General features: G+C 49.2%; 1 protein-coding gene across 1 annotated transcript; it reads right to left on the reverse strand.

The window, feature by feature from the left end:
- Window positions 1–248: 248 nt before the first annotated feature.
- MAF (MAF bZIP transcription factor) lies at window positions 249–17907 on the reverse strand (the record flags this gene model as incomplete). The annotated part of the gene is made up of 3 exons (XM_045293931.1): window positions 249–1679; window positions 3960–4021; window positions 17567–17907. Coding segments are annotated over 2 exons (375 nt in total), but the record flags the coding sequence as incomplete, so codon positions are not given.
- Window position 17908: the final 1 nt, after the last annotated feature.

Consider the following 17908-nt stretch of genomic DNA (forward strand, 5'->3'; position numbering starts at 1 on the left):
CCCTCAGGTCCCACAGCTGTTTCACTTTCCCCACTCAGCACCGGGACTGTCTCCCCAGCCCCCCTGGTTGGGGCTTGCTTCCATCCACGAAGGACTTTCTTCTGCTTCCTTGAAGAGGCTGGGAGAGAGATGAACACCGGCTTGTCCCACTTGGTCCCAGGTTGTCTAAATAACGGACGGAAAAAATAAAGGAGACCAAACCGAAGGGAAAAAAAATGAAGTGGAAGAAAAGAACAACAAAAGAGGAATGAGGCTGCTTAGCTCATTTATTGCTGATCAGTGCATTAGGTGGCAAGGGACACAGAGAGATGCGAACGCCAAACAGCAGCGGTGCAGTCATTCCGGGATGGAGGAAAAGGTAGACTCGGCACACGGCAGGTGAATCAAGAAAGTTTCAGCATCTGTGAAGGGCCGCGCGAACGCTGTCTTTTCATGAGCACTCTTTACTGAAGTATCATGTTAAGCACTGAGGGACGCACATTTGCAAAAATTCCCGCTTCTGTGTTTGCTGCATGCACAAGGCTTCTTTCTTTCCACCAGTCGCCCTTCGATAACATCCCAGACAAATGCACACGGATGATCCTAAGAGTCCCTTGGCGTCCTTAGGCTAGCTCTCCCTAAAAGAGTTTGCTATGAGGTTTGATTACATCAGCTCAGGGCTGGGACAGAGATCGCTCTCAGGAAGAACAGTAGCCAGCTATGTTGGGAGGGGTGGGTGATGATAGTTAGGCAGGGGGCTAGGATCAGAAACAATAAAACAATGAGGTAGAGGTGGGTCCAGATAACCAAACACCTTAAACTGGACCCCACCCCCCTCCCATTTCTTAGCGCCAATGGAGGCGTGGCTCTCACGGGCTTGACAGGTGCTTATGGCTCGTGATGGATTGGTCCGGGGCTGAATCTGCAGGCAGCGCTGCATGGTGTTCCTCCTGCACGGATGCTGCTCCGGAGGATGGCTGCCAACGTCTGAGCAGTCCAAAGCCCCAAGGAATCTGTGGTGAAACCGGCATCAAGACCATGTGGGGGGTGCTTTCCAGACAGGCAGACAGACAGATGCACGGAGAGAGCCACAGTCTGCAGCCTGTGTTTTCGTGTGTCTGTTGCCTGGGGGACACGCGGTAGTCACCATGTGGCTTAAAGTTGTATGATGGGCTCCATGAGGCCACCTGGGCCGTGGCAGCTCCGAGCCTCCAGAGGCACTGAACAGCCAGCATGCTCTGTGCTAAGGTACCCACTGGGCTCAGGGTATTGGGGAGCCCTGTTGGCATTCGAGCTCCGGGCAATGCAGAAGGAGAAGAGCCATGCACAACTGAGGCAGACCTCAGAGCGTCTCCGTGGGGCGCTCCTCTGCTCTGCTCCTGTGGGTAGTTTGCTTCTGTTTGTAAGAGAATAAAGCTTCCCTTCTATTTAACATCGTTTTGAATGTTCACCATCAGTTTAAGTACAGTTAGGGGAAAAATATGTCCACTAGGCTAGTTCTAAGACTAGGGAAAAAGGGGAGGGGAGCACTTAGATTCCAAAAAGTGTGGTATATACAAGTCCATCAGCTTCTCCCATGGATGCCAGCAAAGGTAGCAAGGGGGCCCTCCCCACTCTGTCTGTATCCCACCTGCCCTGCCCGCGGCAGCTCTGCAAGGCTTGGTTGCATCCGGAGGAGTCTGAGCCAGGGCCAGGATCATCTGAAATGGGCAGAGCACAGGTGTGAGCAGGCTACGGTCCCCCAAGACATGTCGGATCCATCTTTCAGCGCACAAGGTGCAAAGACTGCGCTTGGAAGGCCTTTTTCCTTGACTGGTGCAAACTGTGCATAATTGTGTTACCTCCTTTCTGGGAGCTCAGGCTTAGAGCCGGCATCCAGGGGGAATTCCACAGCCGTCCTTCACGTTAGGGCCAAGGGATAGCATCCAGCCTTCCCATGGGAACTAGGCTACCGCCATGCCATCCCCCTGTCACCCAGTGGTGACCTTACCACGGAAAGGTCCGTATCCTAGAGCCAGACTGGGTAAAGGGCGCAGTGCTTAGACAAGCACGTGTGGTGGTTTAGAGTGTTAACCAGCATGTTAGAAGACTTTGCCTGAGAATGTACAACTGCGACAAACCGTGCTTTCTGGTTGATCTGGGTGTTAGCCTGTGAGACTGCGGATAGGAACTGTTAGGCAGGGACAAGGGACATGGTAGAAAAGATGAGCTTCAGCTTTCTTGAGACACCACCAGGGATGAGTATTTGGTAGCATGCCCTTGGACCAATATAAGCTTGCCTGTGTTTTTGTATTAAAGGCTTCCCCAAATCGCTGATGATTTCATTCTTCCACTGTTGGCCTACAAAATTGCCCATAACGAGTGAGAGTCGCAAAGCACCCTTGGTTGGCTTCCCAGACTGAACTCCCTAATCAAAGCAACTCTCTGAAAACAAACTAAGGAACTCCCCCAAGAGCACTCAGGAGTGGACTTTTCATATATCAGCTTATAATATTTAATATCACAGAGGAATTTCCAGGAATTGCCCTCTCTTACCCCAAATCCCCCCACCTGACCACAGGCCTGTCTCGGCTCTGCTCTCGGCTGTCAATCATGCTCACAGCTGAAATTTGATTTCTCTCCCACCCGTAACCTTTCAAGAAATATTACCAGGGGAGGTCAGGACTGGGGTGAACCCTGCCTTTACAAGTTCATTAGCTCTTTGCTCAACACGGATGGGTTTCAAATTTAACAAAGCCTTCCCCAAGGCCTCAGATCATCATCTTTGATGGGTGGTCTTCACGTTGCAGCTATCAAGACAGGGGAAGGAAAGAAGGCCGGCTCCGAGGTTGCCTGCAGGTCAAGATACACAGACAAACCTCGAAGGTAGGCGCCTAGTTACCAAGTCGCGGCCCACGGCCCCTGAAAGGAAATGTTTGACCTGGGCGATGGCTAGGGAAGAAGTCTTGCTGAATATTCACAGCTGGGCATTCAGAGCAAGACCTTCACCTTCCGGCATGCAGAAATCCACCATCGGACGATGGCTTTGACTAACGCGGGAAAGCGAGGCCGTGCTTTCCAGGGTGTTCAGTGCATGGACCTTGCAAAGCTCTTTCTCTGCAAGGGGTTGTGGATTTGCACCCCGCTCCGTTTCTCCAGAAACCAGAACATAATATAGATAGATAGATGGACAGAGGGCATGCAAATTCGTCAGCAAGCAAAACATTAGTAATAAAATAACCCATGCTGTTCCATTCACCACAAAAGGTCACCAGGCTACAAGCGCAGACTATGATGACACAGAAGGTTGTTTGGAGTAAGAGCTGTGGGCTAGCTCTCCACCCGGAACAGATTTGTCACGGGGTTCACCCTGGGGTGCCTGACATTGAAAACTCCTGCACATGTCTTGATTTCACTTCTTTCTTCTGCTTCATTTCTTTTTTGTAGATGGAACAGATTCCTGTTCTCCTCCCTCCATCTCCTGCCCAACCCTCTGCCCAGTCACCTCTGGGAGCAGAAAGGGGCATGCTCTGAGCCCAAAGTCTCCTACATTCTCCACCCAGGAATACGGAGTGATTTGGAAGAGCAGGTGAATTTGGAAGGTTTGGGAGGCCCAGGGACCGCTGGCCGAGGGCTTAGGGTTGGCTCCCAAGATTCACCCACATTGTTGGCCGTCAGCGAGAAGACCAGAGCTCTCTTTCTACGAATGCCGGTGGACTAGTGTCAGTTCAGGCTGAATATCGGATCTACCCAAACTCAGCACGCTGGCTCTTCTGCACCCCACACCTATGCTGGGAAGTGCAGGAAATACATGCACGCTGGTTCTCACTGTGCATGCGTCCCTCCTGGCCAGGTTACCTGGGTGGGGAAACCCACATCTGAAAGCCCCCAAAACCAGGCCTATTGAATCCTCTATGGCGTGCTTGACCTTCTTGCTTGTTTCTTCCCCTTCTGGAAAAGTCACTCGAACAAGCACATGCAAATGAGAAATCAAGCTGTACCTCTTTGACTTCAGACCAACGGGAGTTTTCACATCACTGAGGCAGAGGATTCCCTTGGGTACCTGATTTTGTAAATATATTAAAATAAACAAAGGGTCATTAATAACCATGCAGGGGGTTTCAAGGGTAGTACACTAAATGTCTTATGCGTAAGGCAGCATTAGGCTGGACGAAGAATTGCTGTCTACCAACAGCTTGTGCTCTTGGGCACCCCGGCCTCAGCCGTGCCAGGGGAGGAAGGAATGGTGCGGAAGGCCGGGCTGCACCTTCCCATCCCTTGATCCTCCACTCAGAGCAGGGACGATGCGATGGGATCAATCCCGCGGTCTAGCAGCCTGGATCCTCTAGGAAGCCGAGCTCACTTTAAAATGAACCAGGTGACTCTGGATTCCAATTGGGGGAGAAATTCGAATCCTCTCTGACTGGCATCCTGCAAAACTTGTCAGACTCCCCCATCCCTCCGAGATCAAAGCAGACCCAGCCTTCCTGGGCCATTTACTAAGAAACAGTCTTCCGTCTCCCCCTTGCTGAGTTGGCTAAGAGGTATTCTGTGGGCACTGCTGACCTTAATTGCAATTGTTCTCTTAACAAATAGAACCATTTAGATACCACCCCTGTATTTATGAACTTCCTTTCCCTTTACATTAGTAGCAGGCAGTGCTTAGGAGAGATCTAGAAAAACCAGGTTGCTCGGGTGAAAAAAAGAGAAAGAAAATGAAAAAAAAGTTTTGTTTTGTTTTTTTGCTTCGCAGTGAATCACAAAGCCTAGTAATTCAAAGTAGTTAGCTTTCTGTGGTTCAAAAAACTCTTATTGCGATTAGTCGTTCTAATATAAGTGGCAAAATAATTATCATTTGTGGCACAGACTCTAATATTTCCCAGACAGCACGTTAATAACAAAGCAGACCTGTCATTTCTCCCTATGGTTAGCCACACTCTACAAATTCCGACTGTCAAAATATATTTAAAATCTAATTCAAGCAATTTAACGTGGCTGCAGTAACTCTGGGTATGGGAACTGCGATCAACCAGTAAGTCAATCTCAATGTGTTTTGTTTGTTTGCTTGTTTGTTTCCCCCCAAGATGGAGATTCCGTTATTTTTCCTCTAGTATCCCTCTACTCACCCCCTGCCCCCCACACACTGGGGCATTTTCTTTTCATTGGGCGTAAACACGTTCACTGACCCCACGTGCCTGCTGAAACCTGGAGTCTGTTGGCTGCGCACACAGCCTCCTCTCTGTACTTAAATTTCCATTCGCTATCACTCGTCTTTACAAATGCCCATATTCTAAACGCTGGCACGGTACCCTGGACACTGACAGGAACACGTACCCTCTGCAGCTGGCTCGGTGGCACGGGCGTGTCTTCGTGCCTGTGCCACATTAGAAATACCTTTGAAAATCTTATGGGACGGCGAGCTACTCTTCTTAGTGTATTCCAACCCCACACAAGCCCATTGCTGTGGCGTCCGATGCAACTCACAGCGAGCCTCCGGCCCTGCGCAGCACCGCCCGCCCCTTAAATCTTCCAAAGCTGAGCACCTGCCCCGAAGCACACAGCCTCATCTTTCTTCCACAGAGCCTCGGATGGGTTTGAGCGGCCAGCCTTTGGGGTAAGCAACAGAGCACCTAATCTCAGCACCAAAAAGGTATACCAGGGGGCTTCTGACAGTTCCTGAGAAATAAGGCATGGAAGAGTTCATGGGATATTTTCGTTTGTTTTTCCCTTGACCGCTTTGAAGGGCCCTCGTATAAGGACTCATCTACATACAGTCACCTCTTGTCAAATGCACCGTTTCTATGCCTCTCCCACCCCATACACAAAGAAGCTAAAACCTGGAAGGGTCTTTGTAACACCCATGGTTGCAGATTAAAGGGGAAGGGGAAACGAACAACAAAAAAGATTTCCCAATAAAGTTACTTAAAACAAAACCGTTAGAAACGACAGAGGCCCTTAGAAATGTCTGGTCGTGTTTCAAAGCTTTCCAGATTGGGAGATGGGTGGGGGTGGGGGTGGGGGGAGGGCAGGTGTTGGTGGAATCGCTCAGGCGAGATTGGGAGCTTCCGCGGAGCCTCCGCAAGGATCCTTGACGCGGTGCGTGCCACGCTGGCGCGAGGCCGTCCGTTTCCATGCTGGAGAAGTCGTACGCGGGCCATCTTTGGACACCGGCTTTGGAAAATGCAGCCTCTCCCCCCTCGCCCTGCGCCTTCCTGGGCGCATTGGCAATCATCCGTGATTTTGGGAGGAAAAGCACCGGGCCTCATTAAATGAGACATTTGGCACCTGGCCTGAAATCTCACGCAAGTCGCTGTCCTTGTAGGATCATCAGTGTCATTTTCCTCAAGATGCCCTCTCCTCTCCAGCCACCTGGAAACCCATCCTGCGCACAAGGCGTTTACTCTCTAAAGGGGGCGCGGGGAGGGGAGAGAGCTATTGTGTTTGCACACCTGAGTGAAGGCCAAATGCCCCTGGGGGTTCTGTTGGCCTCCCCTTCTGCCTGGCAGCTTACTAGGAGAGGCTGGCCTGGGTAGGGTGGTCGCAGGGGACCCCCTTGGTGGGGGAAGGAGAAGGATGTGGTCCAAGCCAGACATCGGACAGCACGGAGCTTCTGCTCCTTGGATCTGTTTACTTAAGCGGTTCAACAATATTGATTATATCTCAGAGGACGATGCACTGATATTCCAAGGGAGATGGCGGGAGAACCCAGTACGCAGCAGCGAATTCATACGGGCAGTGCCCGGGTAAAAACACAACCAGCATTGGTCCGTGTGCTCTTCCGGGCTACCCTGTGGGGCTTGGTGAAGGGAGCTGATGCGCCTTCGAGAGGTGAAGATTCTTCTCTGACAGAAGTTTCTGGAAGATTCTTCTCCCGTCTACCTAAACACTGAGCAGAAGGATGAACGCTGCACCGGGATCCTTTTTAATTCCATAAAGTAGAAACCGCGGGTTTATCTTTTAATAGCTTTCTCCCTCTGCAAAGTGTTACATTAAAAGAGGTTCCGCAAAAAAAAAAAAAAGGAAAGGAAAAAAAAACGTGGTGGGGGGTTGGGGGTGGGGGAGCAGATGAAATGGAAATATCTGAAAATGGAAAGACACAAATATCATCTCCTCGCAGATTTAATCTTAGAATGAGATTTTCCTTTTCAATCTGACAGTGTAAAAGTGTTTCAGATGCTAAGATCATTGTTTCAGTCTGAACACATTTATCTCCGCATTCATAAATCTTCTGGAGGAGGGGGGGAGTGTCGGGAGATTTTTCTAAGATGGTACAAAGATAGGGGCTTAACCACTCTAGCCTGGGGCATCGCAAAAATCTAGCACCCAGAAGGCCAAAGGGCTTCAGCGTGTTGCCTTGGCTCCTGAAATCAGTCCTTGGGCGAGGGGCCCAATTAGGACCCTCTCCCAGCGTCTGAGAGTTGATGGGCCCCTGGATAAATTTTGGAAGTGGGCTCAAGACCTGATGCTCCAGGGTGATCCCAGTAAAATTTGCTTTAATGACTGTGGTTTTACAGTGAGTGTCAAGCTATAGTGCTCAGCCAGCCAACACCACCCCACGATTCCTGAAACATTGAAAGGAGCTTTTGTCGCCTGCCATTCTCTTTCCCCTCCTCATCCTTCCTCCCACGGACGCAGAGGAAGATGGAGCTGGGGAATTCGTACAGCACAAGGCCAGTGGGCAGCAGCTGGCCGCCTTTTCCTCTTCAGTGCTTCTTTTAACAGAAACCTCCCAGAGCCCTGTGGGGTGGGTGCCCGGGTGAGGGGTGGAGACTTTGGGGTCCAAATCTGGTGGCTAGCATATCATCCTCCCTCTAGTGCTCCTCCTGGAAAATTTCAGCCAAATCCCAATGCAGAATGGAGTCCCCCCAGCCTGTCCCCCCCACCTAAGAAGGCAGGAGCTCTGGATGGGCCTGGGGTGCATTGGGCGTGGTTGCCCTGAGCGCCCCCCTCATGCACCCTATAGCATCTTGGGTCTTGGGTAAGCTCCATGCTCATACTGGCTTCCCAGGGCTGAGCATACAAGGTGTCCCCCTAGGTCCCCTGACTATCACGCCTCCACCTCAGTAGGTCTGCACCTGCTGTGTGCTGGACTTGGAGATCCCAGGGACACAAGAGACTGGCAGGTGCACCTGGGGCAATCAGCGATGAGATGCTCAGAGCCTACCCAGCAGGCTCCACAGCACAGGGTGAAACAGGGGGCCGGGCAGAGGAGGGTAGGGTGTCTGTCCTTTGCTGCGAAATTGGGGGAGGAGATGACCTCAGCACTCTCTGCCTTCATCTCTTTCATCCCAGGCCCCCAGCCTGCTGCCAGCCACCTCACTGAACCACCGCCCAGCTCTTTTGGGGGATCCCCAGACCTGCCCCTGGCCCACCCCCTGCCCCCTGCCCTGCCAGGTCTGCTGAGGGGAGGCACAAAGCTATAAAGGTTCACCTTCCATCGGTGCCCTCTGCCCTCAGGGCCAAGTCTGCCTCCTCTGATGGCCCTGGTAGACCGGGCGTGGGGTGGAAAATTCTGGGGCTGAGGCATCAACGGAACAGAGTCAGATGGTAAGGGGCTGAGGTCCTCAACTTAGGGACAGCACTTTTGGGAAGCTCAGGGTCTGTAGGTGGCTCATCAGTTGCCCTGGTGGGAAATGGGGGTCCTAGGAACGATCTGGAGGGAAGCCCCTGGATTTGGGGAGGATCCTAAGTTTGACCTCTGCTAATGATACTTCCCCTAGTCTGCATACCCAGCCCTTCTCTACCAAGCTGGGGATATCACCCCCACCCCCACAATTTGTTTCTGGCAAGCCTGCATAGGCCTCCAGATATTGATGAGGTTACTGAGAACAAGGTCAACTATGATGGTAAGCAAGGTACCAGAATACCTACACCCAGACCCTGATTTCCCAGAACAGGGTTCCCTTCCCAACCTTCCCAGCTTCCTGGCTACAAACCCTCATAATGGGGGTTCCCACCCCTCTAGGCCTAGATCTGGAAGGTCCTGACTTCCCGTGGTTCCTATTTGGATGGAACTTGTTACCAAGAAAACCCGTTCTCTGGAATCTAAGCTAGGGAAGAGGCTAGGTTGGTGATGGGGAGATTTAGAATGGAGAAACTCCGAGTGAGCCCAGCGGTGGAGCTCAGACCCAGGCCTGGCTTGGACTGGGCCGGGCCAGCAAGTGCTGGGGGGCAGACACAAGAGAATGCTGTCCTCTGGGCTCCCTCTTCTTCAGAAGACACTCCCCCCCACCCATCCTTCCATCTGGAATCCACACCCCTCTTAATTTTAATGAAAGCTCCAATGTGATTTCAGGATAAAAGGAGGGATGTGATTTTGCTACCCCAAGTCCTCATGACGGGGACATTGTTACTGAACAACAAGAGAGGCAGGTTAATGACTATGGATCTTGCTGAGCAGAAGAAGTGCGGTTCGTGAAGATTTGGGTAAAGAAATCTGGGTTCCAGCCAGAGCCCCCGGGCAGCAAGCGTCGTGGCTCACAGGCTCCGGGATGATGGGCGATGGTCTTAACAACTGCCAGACTCAGGCAGATGCCTCGAGGGACCGGAATCCTGTGTGCTATCGATAACAATTTTTCGATGCCAGCTTTGTGACATAAAAATTTTTTTTAAAAAGCATGGTAAACACCCAAAAGCCTTTTAAGTTTAGACACCACCAATCTGCAGGGGAGTGAACACAAACACACACAAAGCCAGCTCCACTGGAGTATGACGGCGGTGACCATATAAATATTGGGATCGCCTCGCTGATGGGTACAAAATAGCATCATCAAGCCACCGTTGGAGATACTTATAAGTGGATCTAAAAACATGGGGGCATAAAGACCCTAGCAGTTCCCTCAGCAGTCAATGTGGGGGTACATTCCCTACCACTTTCCTAAAAGGGTGTGCCAATCAGAAATCACAGGTGCACATATTTTCAAAAAGACCACAGCCCTGGTTTCCACCTGGTTTGACTTTGCCCATTGCTCCATGAGCAGGTGAAATTGGGTTGGGAAGCTGAATTCACTCCTGGGACAGGCCTCCCCCATCTTTCCCTCCTCACCATTCCCTGGAATCCCATATTTTCTCCTATCTTACAGCTAGAGTGGGGACCAGGGAGACTGGAAGAGAGAGAGAGAGAGAGTGTGTGTGCGCGAGAGAGCAACTCAGGGTGTCCTGCGCAGTCTTCAAGGGAACAATTGGATTTGTTTAGTGCTGTGTTCTGCTTTGTGCCTCTCTGAAGTGTAAAGATGCTCCGGGCATGTTGCAGGAGTGTCCGCCTTTATAACTCAACAATCAGGAGGCTGCCCGGGAGCCCGGAATTCTCTCACCCTGCTCCCTACCCCTGGGAGCGCAGAGAGCCGCACAGAGCTGCGTTTGTTCCAGCGCTGGGCTGGGCAACCCTTGGAAAGAATTCATCTTTTTTTATTTTTGGTGGGGTGGAGGGGGGAGTGGCTGATATCTGGCTGATGGGGCAATTCACATCAAACGTGAGAAGAGTAGCAGTATCAGAATGTGTGTGAAGGCTTGCTGCTCCGTTTTTTCAACATGCGTAAAATAAAAACCAACAAGTGAAATCTGAGTCTAGGGTATGCGTCACCATTCCCTGGGCCACCTCCCAGCCCTACTGTGTGCCCTGCCTTAGCCGCCTACTGTGTGCCCTGTCTTTGCCATAGAATTCAGAGTAAGGGTGGGTGAAGAGAGGTCACAAACTTTGGGGCATGTTTTTCCCTCCTCATCTTCTGGGTGCTGAAGAATAATCAGGACTAGTCAGGAGGATACAGCCTAGTCGGGCACATGAAGCTTCCCAAGCCCCTCTGGCCTTGATTTCTTTCAACAGAAGGGACACATTGTTATTATTATTGATATTGTTATTTTAAACCCAATGCAAGCAACCTTCTGCCAGGAGAGCTGTAAATCAGCCATTGGAAATCGGGGAGCTGGACTTCCGATCGAGACCCTGAGGATTGCATCTTAATTCTAGGGGAGCCCACATCTTTTTCTTATTTCTGAAGGTTGCCACTCATGCCTTTTCTCCTTCCGGCCTGCCTCGATCTTGAACAACCGACAGGCCAGAGCTGAGTGCGATGTACACTTCCAGGGGCCTCCTTTGAGCTGGCCTGCCCAATGAGCATGCATCGAAGGGAAGGCTTTCAGACCTACACAATAACAGCAGGCACTCCGGAACCTTCCTCCCATGTGTCATAAGCCACTGTGGTGACTGGGGCAAGGAAACGCCAGGAATGTGGCCACCCGTGGGTGCCAGGCCCGGGGCAGTGGCTCCTGCATGCTCTCTTGTAAAAGCTGTGGGTTAGTTAGGGGTGGGGGTGGGCGCACAAAGAAGGTATTCTGAATACAAGGGGGCTTTATTAAGTTCATGGAGGAGAAATAAAGAAAAAAAAAAAAAGATAATGGAATTGATCCCAGAGCTTTCTGAGCTCCCCTCACCAAAGGAGTCAAGGTCTGGGGTCAAGAAGGAAGTTGGGCTTATGGATAACCCTCACCAGCCCTCTTGTGTTATATAAGCCGGGCCTCACTTTATAAGGTGGCGCCTACTCAAATTCATCATCACACTCCCTTCCCTTGCTGCCCAGGTAGATTTTAACCCAACGGGAAGGAGCCTTGTTTTATACTAATATCAGGCTCAGTTAGAACCTTCTGCATCTGTTCCAACTTTACGTCTTGTTTGTCGCCCGGGGTCTGCCTGCACCTAGCCTTGATTTCACCAAATGAAAACCAACTCCCAAAGTCACTGGGATAAAGGTAGAGGTGGTGGCAGATGGTGCCCTGGCCACCAGGGAAGGGAAGGTGGGTCGCTGGCAGCCACCAGCCAAACTGGGGGAGAACGATGAAGCAGTCTGCCTCCTTGAGGATTACAATTGCCTTGGAAACCACAGGGGGCACGTCTACTCTTAAGGTCCCTTTGAGTCAGAAGGAATGGACTGGAGAGCCAGGGGTCGGAGTTGTATTTTTGCTAGGTGGCCCGTGTCACAAAAGGGGCCCAGATGAGACTGCCTTTGCGGCAGACAATAGATCTGATATCTAGATATCATTTCCTCTCTGAGATCAGGAAGTGGAATCTGTACTCATCTGCTGTCAACACCTCCCGGGTCAGATTCGTTGTCAACAATGCTCACACCATCTGAGTGAGGCAACAGACATGCAAGAAAGCTGAGAAACTAAAGGAGGGGTGGTGGTGGTAGTGGTGGTTTGGTCAGCCGGGAAAGGAAAATAAAAAAGGGGAAAAGGAAAAAAAAAAAAGCACACAGAGGGTATAGATCTCATTTTGAATTTTGCCACCCGTTGTTTTCATTTTACAGCTACGACTGATTAATGAATGCGTCTGCCATTGACTCATAAAAAGTATGATCTGGGCCTATAGCATGTGTGCAAACTCAAGCTAACACTTCTGGGATGCTATCTGTTTGGGGGTTGGAGATGGGGAGCAGTCAGATAGATAGATAAATATTTTCCTTCTTGGTAAAATCATCTGCCAGGAAAAGAATGAGGCGTGAAACAAGAACAATCGAGCCCAGGCTGGTCTGCATATGCTTTGGGGAGTGCTAGCTGTTACCTTCTGGGTCACTTGGCTCCATTAGCATCTATAGCTACGCAACGGACGTGAGAAAGCTACATTTTCTTTCCTTTCTTCTTTTTCTCATCATTTAGAGACTCGGGGGTCATTCCAGTGGATTTGTCAAGGCAGGATCCCAGGTTGAGAACAATCACATCTGTGCACCTGCCAACATCGGAAGAAGGATTTTGCCCTTCTGGGAGCCCACCCTGCACAAGAACCCCACCCAGAGACCAGAACCAGGGTCCATGAGTTGAAATATTGAATTGCCTTCTTCTCCAACCTAGTGATTTGTCGCAACAGTTGGGGAGGTGAGGCGGGACAACTGGGTTGTCCACCACTGCCGATCATAATAACTTATACATGCGTGCGTGCCTATAGATGGATTATTTTGTTGGTGGGCTGGTTGAATGTACAGCTCTCACATCTATCTCATTTTGTGGACACATCGGGAAGGACGCGTTGCTGGGGTGTCCAAATGGGCGGAATGGCATGGATGACTCCAATTTATCAGCGGGGGGTGGGGGGGCTCCGTTCTGTAATTGGAATGGAAGGAATTTGAACCCTACTCAGACCAACACTCACATCGGCGTGCAGCGACAGCTAGGCATTCTGACAGGCGTTCTAAAAATTAATTGATTCTTAAATTTAGAGACTTATTTGTCCTGCGTGGTGTCTAGGAAGGATCCCGAAATTCTTTATGTCGCAATGAAAAAGAAAGGAAGAAGCAGTTATTTACTGGTTCGCCACTCAAACCCCGTTCCAAAGTTAGACTACGAGTTGATTTCTCAGCATGTCTTTGACCAGGGATTATCGTAACCGTCTCCTACAGCTAGCCACTAAGCACTCCCATTTATTTTGCCAGCCCCTCTCCACTTCGCCAGGGATGCCTGGGGCCGGAGCCGGTTTAAATTCTGTCTAAACGGCCTGGCGGCTTCCTACTAAAATGCTGAATTCCTGCACTCTCTCTGGCTCTCTGCAGAAGACCTCCTTCTCACTCCAGTGAAGCCATTGCCAGCACTGAGTCCGGAGCGACCCTCTTCCTCCGAGACCCTATCTGCCTACATTGTGGGTCCTCTTTGTCGGAAGCTAAGCTTCTTCCCAACGTGGTTTCTTCACTTCTCTCCAGGAGAGGAAATCGGGACCCTCGAACAGTGAGCAGAGGTGGGGACAAAAGAAAAGAAAACAAAACAGAAACACCATGTAGCCGAGCGCAGCTACCTTCCAGCCCACAGATGTAGGGTTACAATGACGACGTTTTCTTTTTGGCTAAGGGAAATTAAGAGTGGCATCAGGAGCCATTATCCAGACTGACCCTAAGAGGAAGGGGGGGTCCATCACTCTGTCCTCGGGTTCTGTAGGAAACAGCAAGCCAAGAGGATGGACTGACCAGCAGGCACCACCAGTGTCAAGCACAACCTGTTTTTTCCAGATTGAGGCCTCTGCTCAGTGTCGCAATAGTATCTCTTTTCTATTTTTTTTCCCCTTCGTTTCTTTAAACTTTTTCAAGTGCCCAGACCCAAAGCACAGAAGATCATCAGGTTTGGCTGCGTGTTCAGGACACTGGTGGCTTTGTCTGGTGATCTACTAAGCCTGCGAGGGTAAGTGGACTAACTGTAAATGGCATGAATTTGTAACATTAGTTGCAGGGATTTGCGTCAGTTTAAAATAGGCCATGCTGGACAGTCCTGCAGGGGAAGCCGACTCAAGGCTTTCTGTGTGAGCGCCTAGTTAGCCGTCCCCGCCTCCAGATAGCTCATTCTGGGGGGTAACCACCCATCTGTCAAGAGCATAGCATATATTCCACGAAGGCAAGGCCCTCTGCTTAGCTTTCTGGGGCTGGAGTGCTCTGAAATCATTACCAGCTACCAAGCCCACAGCCCTTCAACCCAAGAGTTGGCAGAAACACAGGATTTGCTATCACCAGTTCAAGTAGATAGGCACCTGGAAGCATCTAAGTGACTGGTGGACTTTCTTGCTTTCTTTCTTTTTGGTTTGCTGTTTAAGACAGGTGACCTACAGAGTTAAAATACGAATAATAAGAAGCACAAAGCAAAACATAAAACCCAAACCCCACAACTTCGATTTGCCCTACATGTCTACGCTAAACCTTATCAGGCCTGGCTCCCAAGAAAACCACACCATGTATCAGAGAAGCAGCCAAACACCCTCCGTGGCCCAAAGAGAAGGCTTGCCGATTTTATGGTTAAAGGTCTCTGTGCCTAAGCCAGCTGCCTCTGCTGGACTCCCTGGGTCTGATTTTCCCTCTCTCTCTGCACTGGCGGGCTTACGTAGCAGAAGTTTAGGGCCAGGGGGCAATGATGGCTCAACTTTTTTGGAAACTGAGAACTTTGGAGGTGTGGGGGGAACTGCGAGTCCTAATTTACAACTATATTAAATATTGCCAACTACTGAAAGGGGCCTCCTCTCTACCTCACCAGCCTATACCCTTTAGCCCGATAGCAGTTCCTTGCTACTTGCCCTATGAATCCTTCTTCTGGGGAGAAAAAGGCACTCCTTACATGGGGTTTCCAGGGCTGCTGTTAACTGTACACTAATCAACTGACTATGGAATCCAAAAAAAAAGAAAGAAAAAAAAAAAGCCAAAAAAATTTGCAGTTTATTATTGTAGCTGATTCTCTTGATAGAACCAGCCTTGAAAACGAAAGGGAAACAGAGCGAGAGCATCACGCGTCGTTAGTTAGTAACTCGAGATATAAAACAATTTTGCACAGCAAAATATGGAAAAGAAAAGTAACTGACAAGATTTTTTTATATTTATTGTGGTAAGATTACTTTTCAAATTTTTTTTTCTTTTTCTTTTGCTAAAGACAGGATGTCAGCCCCAGAAAGAAAAAAAATCACATTTACTGATTATTGCCTTTAAAACTGTGGCTTTTTTTTTAAGTTACAGAAAATCCAGTTCTGCACCACAATACAACTGTAAAAAAATCTGCATCATCTGAAAAATGTGCAGTAATGCCGTTTTTTGATAACTGCATACATTTTATTAGCGTTCTAAACAGTTTTGCAATTTTTTTTGTATTATATGCTTGCAGGTTATATCTTAGTGCAATTCAGTCCCAAATACTTTTAATTTTGGAAAGAAAAAAAACACATACATTTTGAATGTAAAATACCCCTACAGATATAAACAGGGCATCTCCCCTTTTAATACTTTGGTTTTCAATACAGCCAGTGGTATAGCAAAGACTACACATACCCAACTTATATTTAAGTTTCGAGCACATGCTGGGGAAGCTCTTATTTCTTTTTAAAACAGTCCCCTTGCAAACTCTACCCCCCTTAACATCACAACAGTAAACAATTTAGTGCATCAATCTTTTAAAAAATCTACATCTAAACAGACCTAACTCTTTTGAATTTTCTCTATAACATTCCTTTATCTGTAGCATACATTTTTAACTGGGCTAACAGATTATAAAAACTAGAATTAAATTATAGACTAGAAACCCCAGAGCATTCCATATTTGACAATGACCGAAAGCCAAAAAAACCCCCCAAACAACCCAAACAAACAAACAAACAACCAAAAAAGATAATAAAAATAAAACCAACCCAAAAATAATAATACCGGGGCAGATTTCTTCTTAAAAAATAAATTTTAGACTGCTTTAGGCAATAGCACAATTTTAAATTCCCCAAAGCCCAGGAAAGGGGGGAGGAGTGTCACTCTCAAGAAAAAGCAAACATTAAGAAGAATTTTTGCATTTTTGCCTTGTTAAATGTTTAACCCATCCTGGCATCTCTTGACAGGGGATGCCTCAGTGCATTTACAATGGGAGGCTGAACTTCTGAGTAACTCAAAGCAGTGTTGGAGCAGATGCAAACTTTCATGGGAGCATGGCTTGGAGGGCCGCACTTTTTGTTCTGAACTCAAAAAAAAAAAAGTCATGATGCAAGAAAACAAAAGTATGACTACCATGCCTTAAGTCTTCAAATGTCCATTTCCAAGCCAAAAGGAAAAAAAGAAAAAAAATAATTATACCATACATGGCCAGCATGCAGGCTTCTTTTTTTTATTAATATAATGTCTCTTTTCCATAAAGTCTTTGAAACAGTTTAGTTCATTGTTGCTAAGACAAAGTAGCAAGCATAATAATGCATGAGATGAGAATGAGTTGGACTGCTGCTGCGGCTGCGGCTGCTGCTTTCCTAGCGAGACTAAACTCTCAGGCTTGGCCCCCAGAAAGGCCAAGTGGAGGCAGACTAGTTGGTGGCAAGTTCAATGAGGATATAGTGTCTCTAGTATTTGAGCATAACAATGCTAAGAAAAACCAAACACCCGCTGGAATTCAGCACGCTGCAAGTCTAGAACATTTCACATTTTTTTTTCCTTTGCAAGCTCAATCTCACATGAACTCAGGAGGAGAAAAAAAAACTTGGCTTTTTTTTTTCCTTTCCTTTTATCTCAAAGGAGATGGATGGGGAGAAGGGGGAGTGTGGATGGTGGAGAAGTTGGGGGACAACACAGCAAACTCCCCAAAAATAAAATGATAAAAAAAATCCAAACAAAATAAAAAACACACACGGGGGTGAGTGGAGGGGGGGTGTCACCAGCGCGTGAACTGAAGGAAAGGGGAAAAAATATATATATAGGTGACAGATGCTTCAAAGGTGAGTAATGGTTCACAGGAAGAAGTCAGTGAGAAGCTCGAACATCTTGCAAGTTCATGGGCAGAGAGTGTGGGGGGGGGGGGTGTAGAAAAAAACCAAAACCAAGCTAGCAAGTGATAGGGAATTTCAGGTTTGGCAAAACCATGAGGAGGCAGACACCCTGCTCCCCTCCACAACTCAAAACAGCCATCTCCACCACGAACTTGGGGGGGGGCGGGGGTGTCCAGGTGCAGGTGCTTGTGTGTGCGTGTGTGTGTGTGTGTGTGTGTGTGTGTGTCTGGGGGTCGGGGGCTGTGCGGGCTGGGGACAGAGAAGGGCGAGGTGGTGGCTCTGGAACTGGCAAGCCCACACCAGAGCCGGACCCCCACGGAGCACTTATGGAGGTGGCTAGCTGGGGCCGCGTGTCACACTCACATGAAAAACTCGGGAGAGGACGGGTTGTCGCTGCTGGAGCCGTTTTCTCGGAAGCCGCTGCTCACCAACTTTTCGTATTTCTCCTTGTAGGCGTCCCTCTCCCGCACCAGCCTGGAGATCTCTTGCTTGAGGTGGTCGACCTGCTGCATCAGCTGGTTCTTCTCCGACTCCAGGACGTGTCTCTGCTGCACCCTCTTGAAGCGGCAGGACTGGGCATAGCCGCGGTTTTTAAGGGTCCGCCTCTTCTGCTTCAGCCGGATCACCTCCTCCTTGCTGACCCCGCGCAGCTGCCGGTTCAGCTCGCGCACCGACATGGTCACCAGCTGCTCATCGGAGAAGCGG

This window comes from Echinops telfairi, unplaced genomic scaffold (genome assembly GCF_000313985.2).
Source record: "Echinops telfairi isolate 266 unplaced genomic scaffold, ASM31398v2 ScPeMD7_2291;HRSCAF=2852, whole genome shotgun sequence".
Lineage (NCBI taxonomy): Eukaryota > Metazoa > Chordata > Mammalia > Afrosoricida > Tenrecidae > Echinops > Echinops telfairi.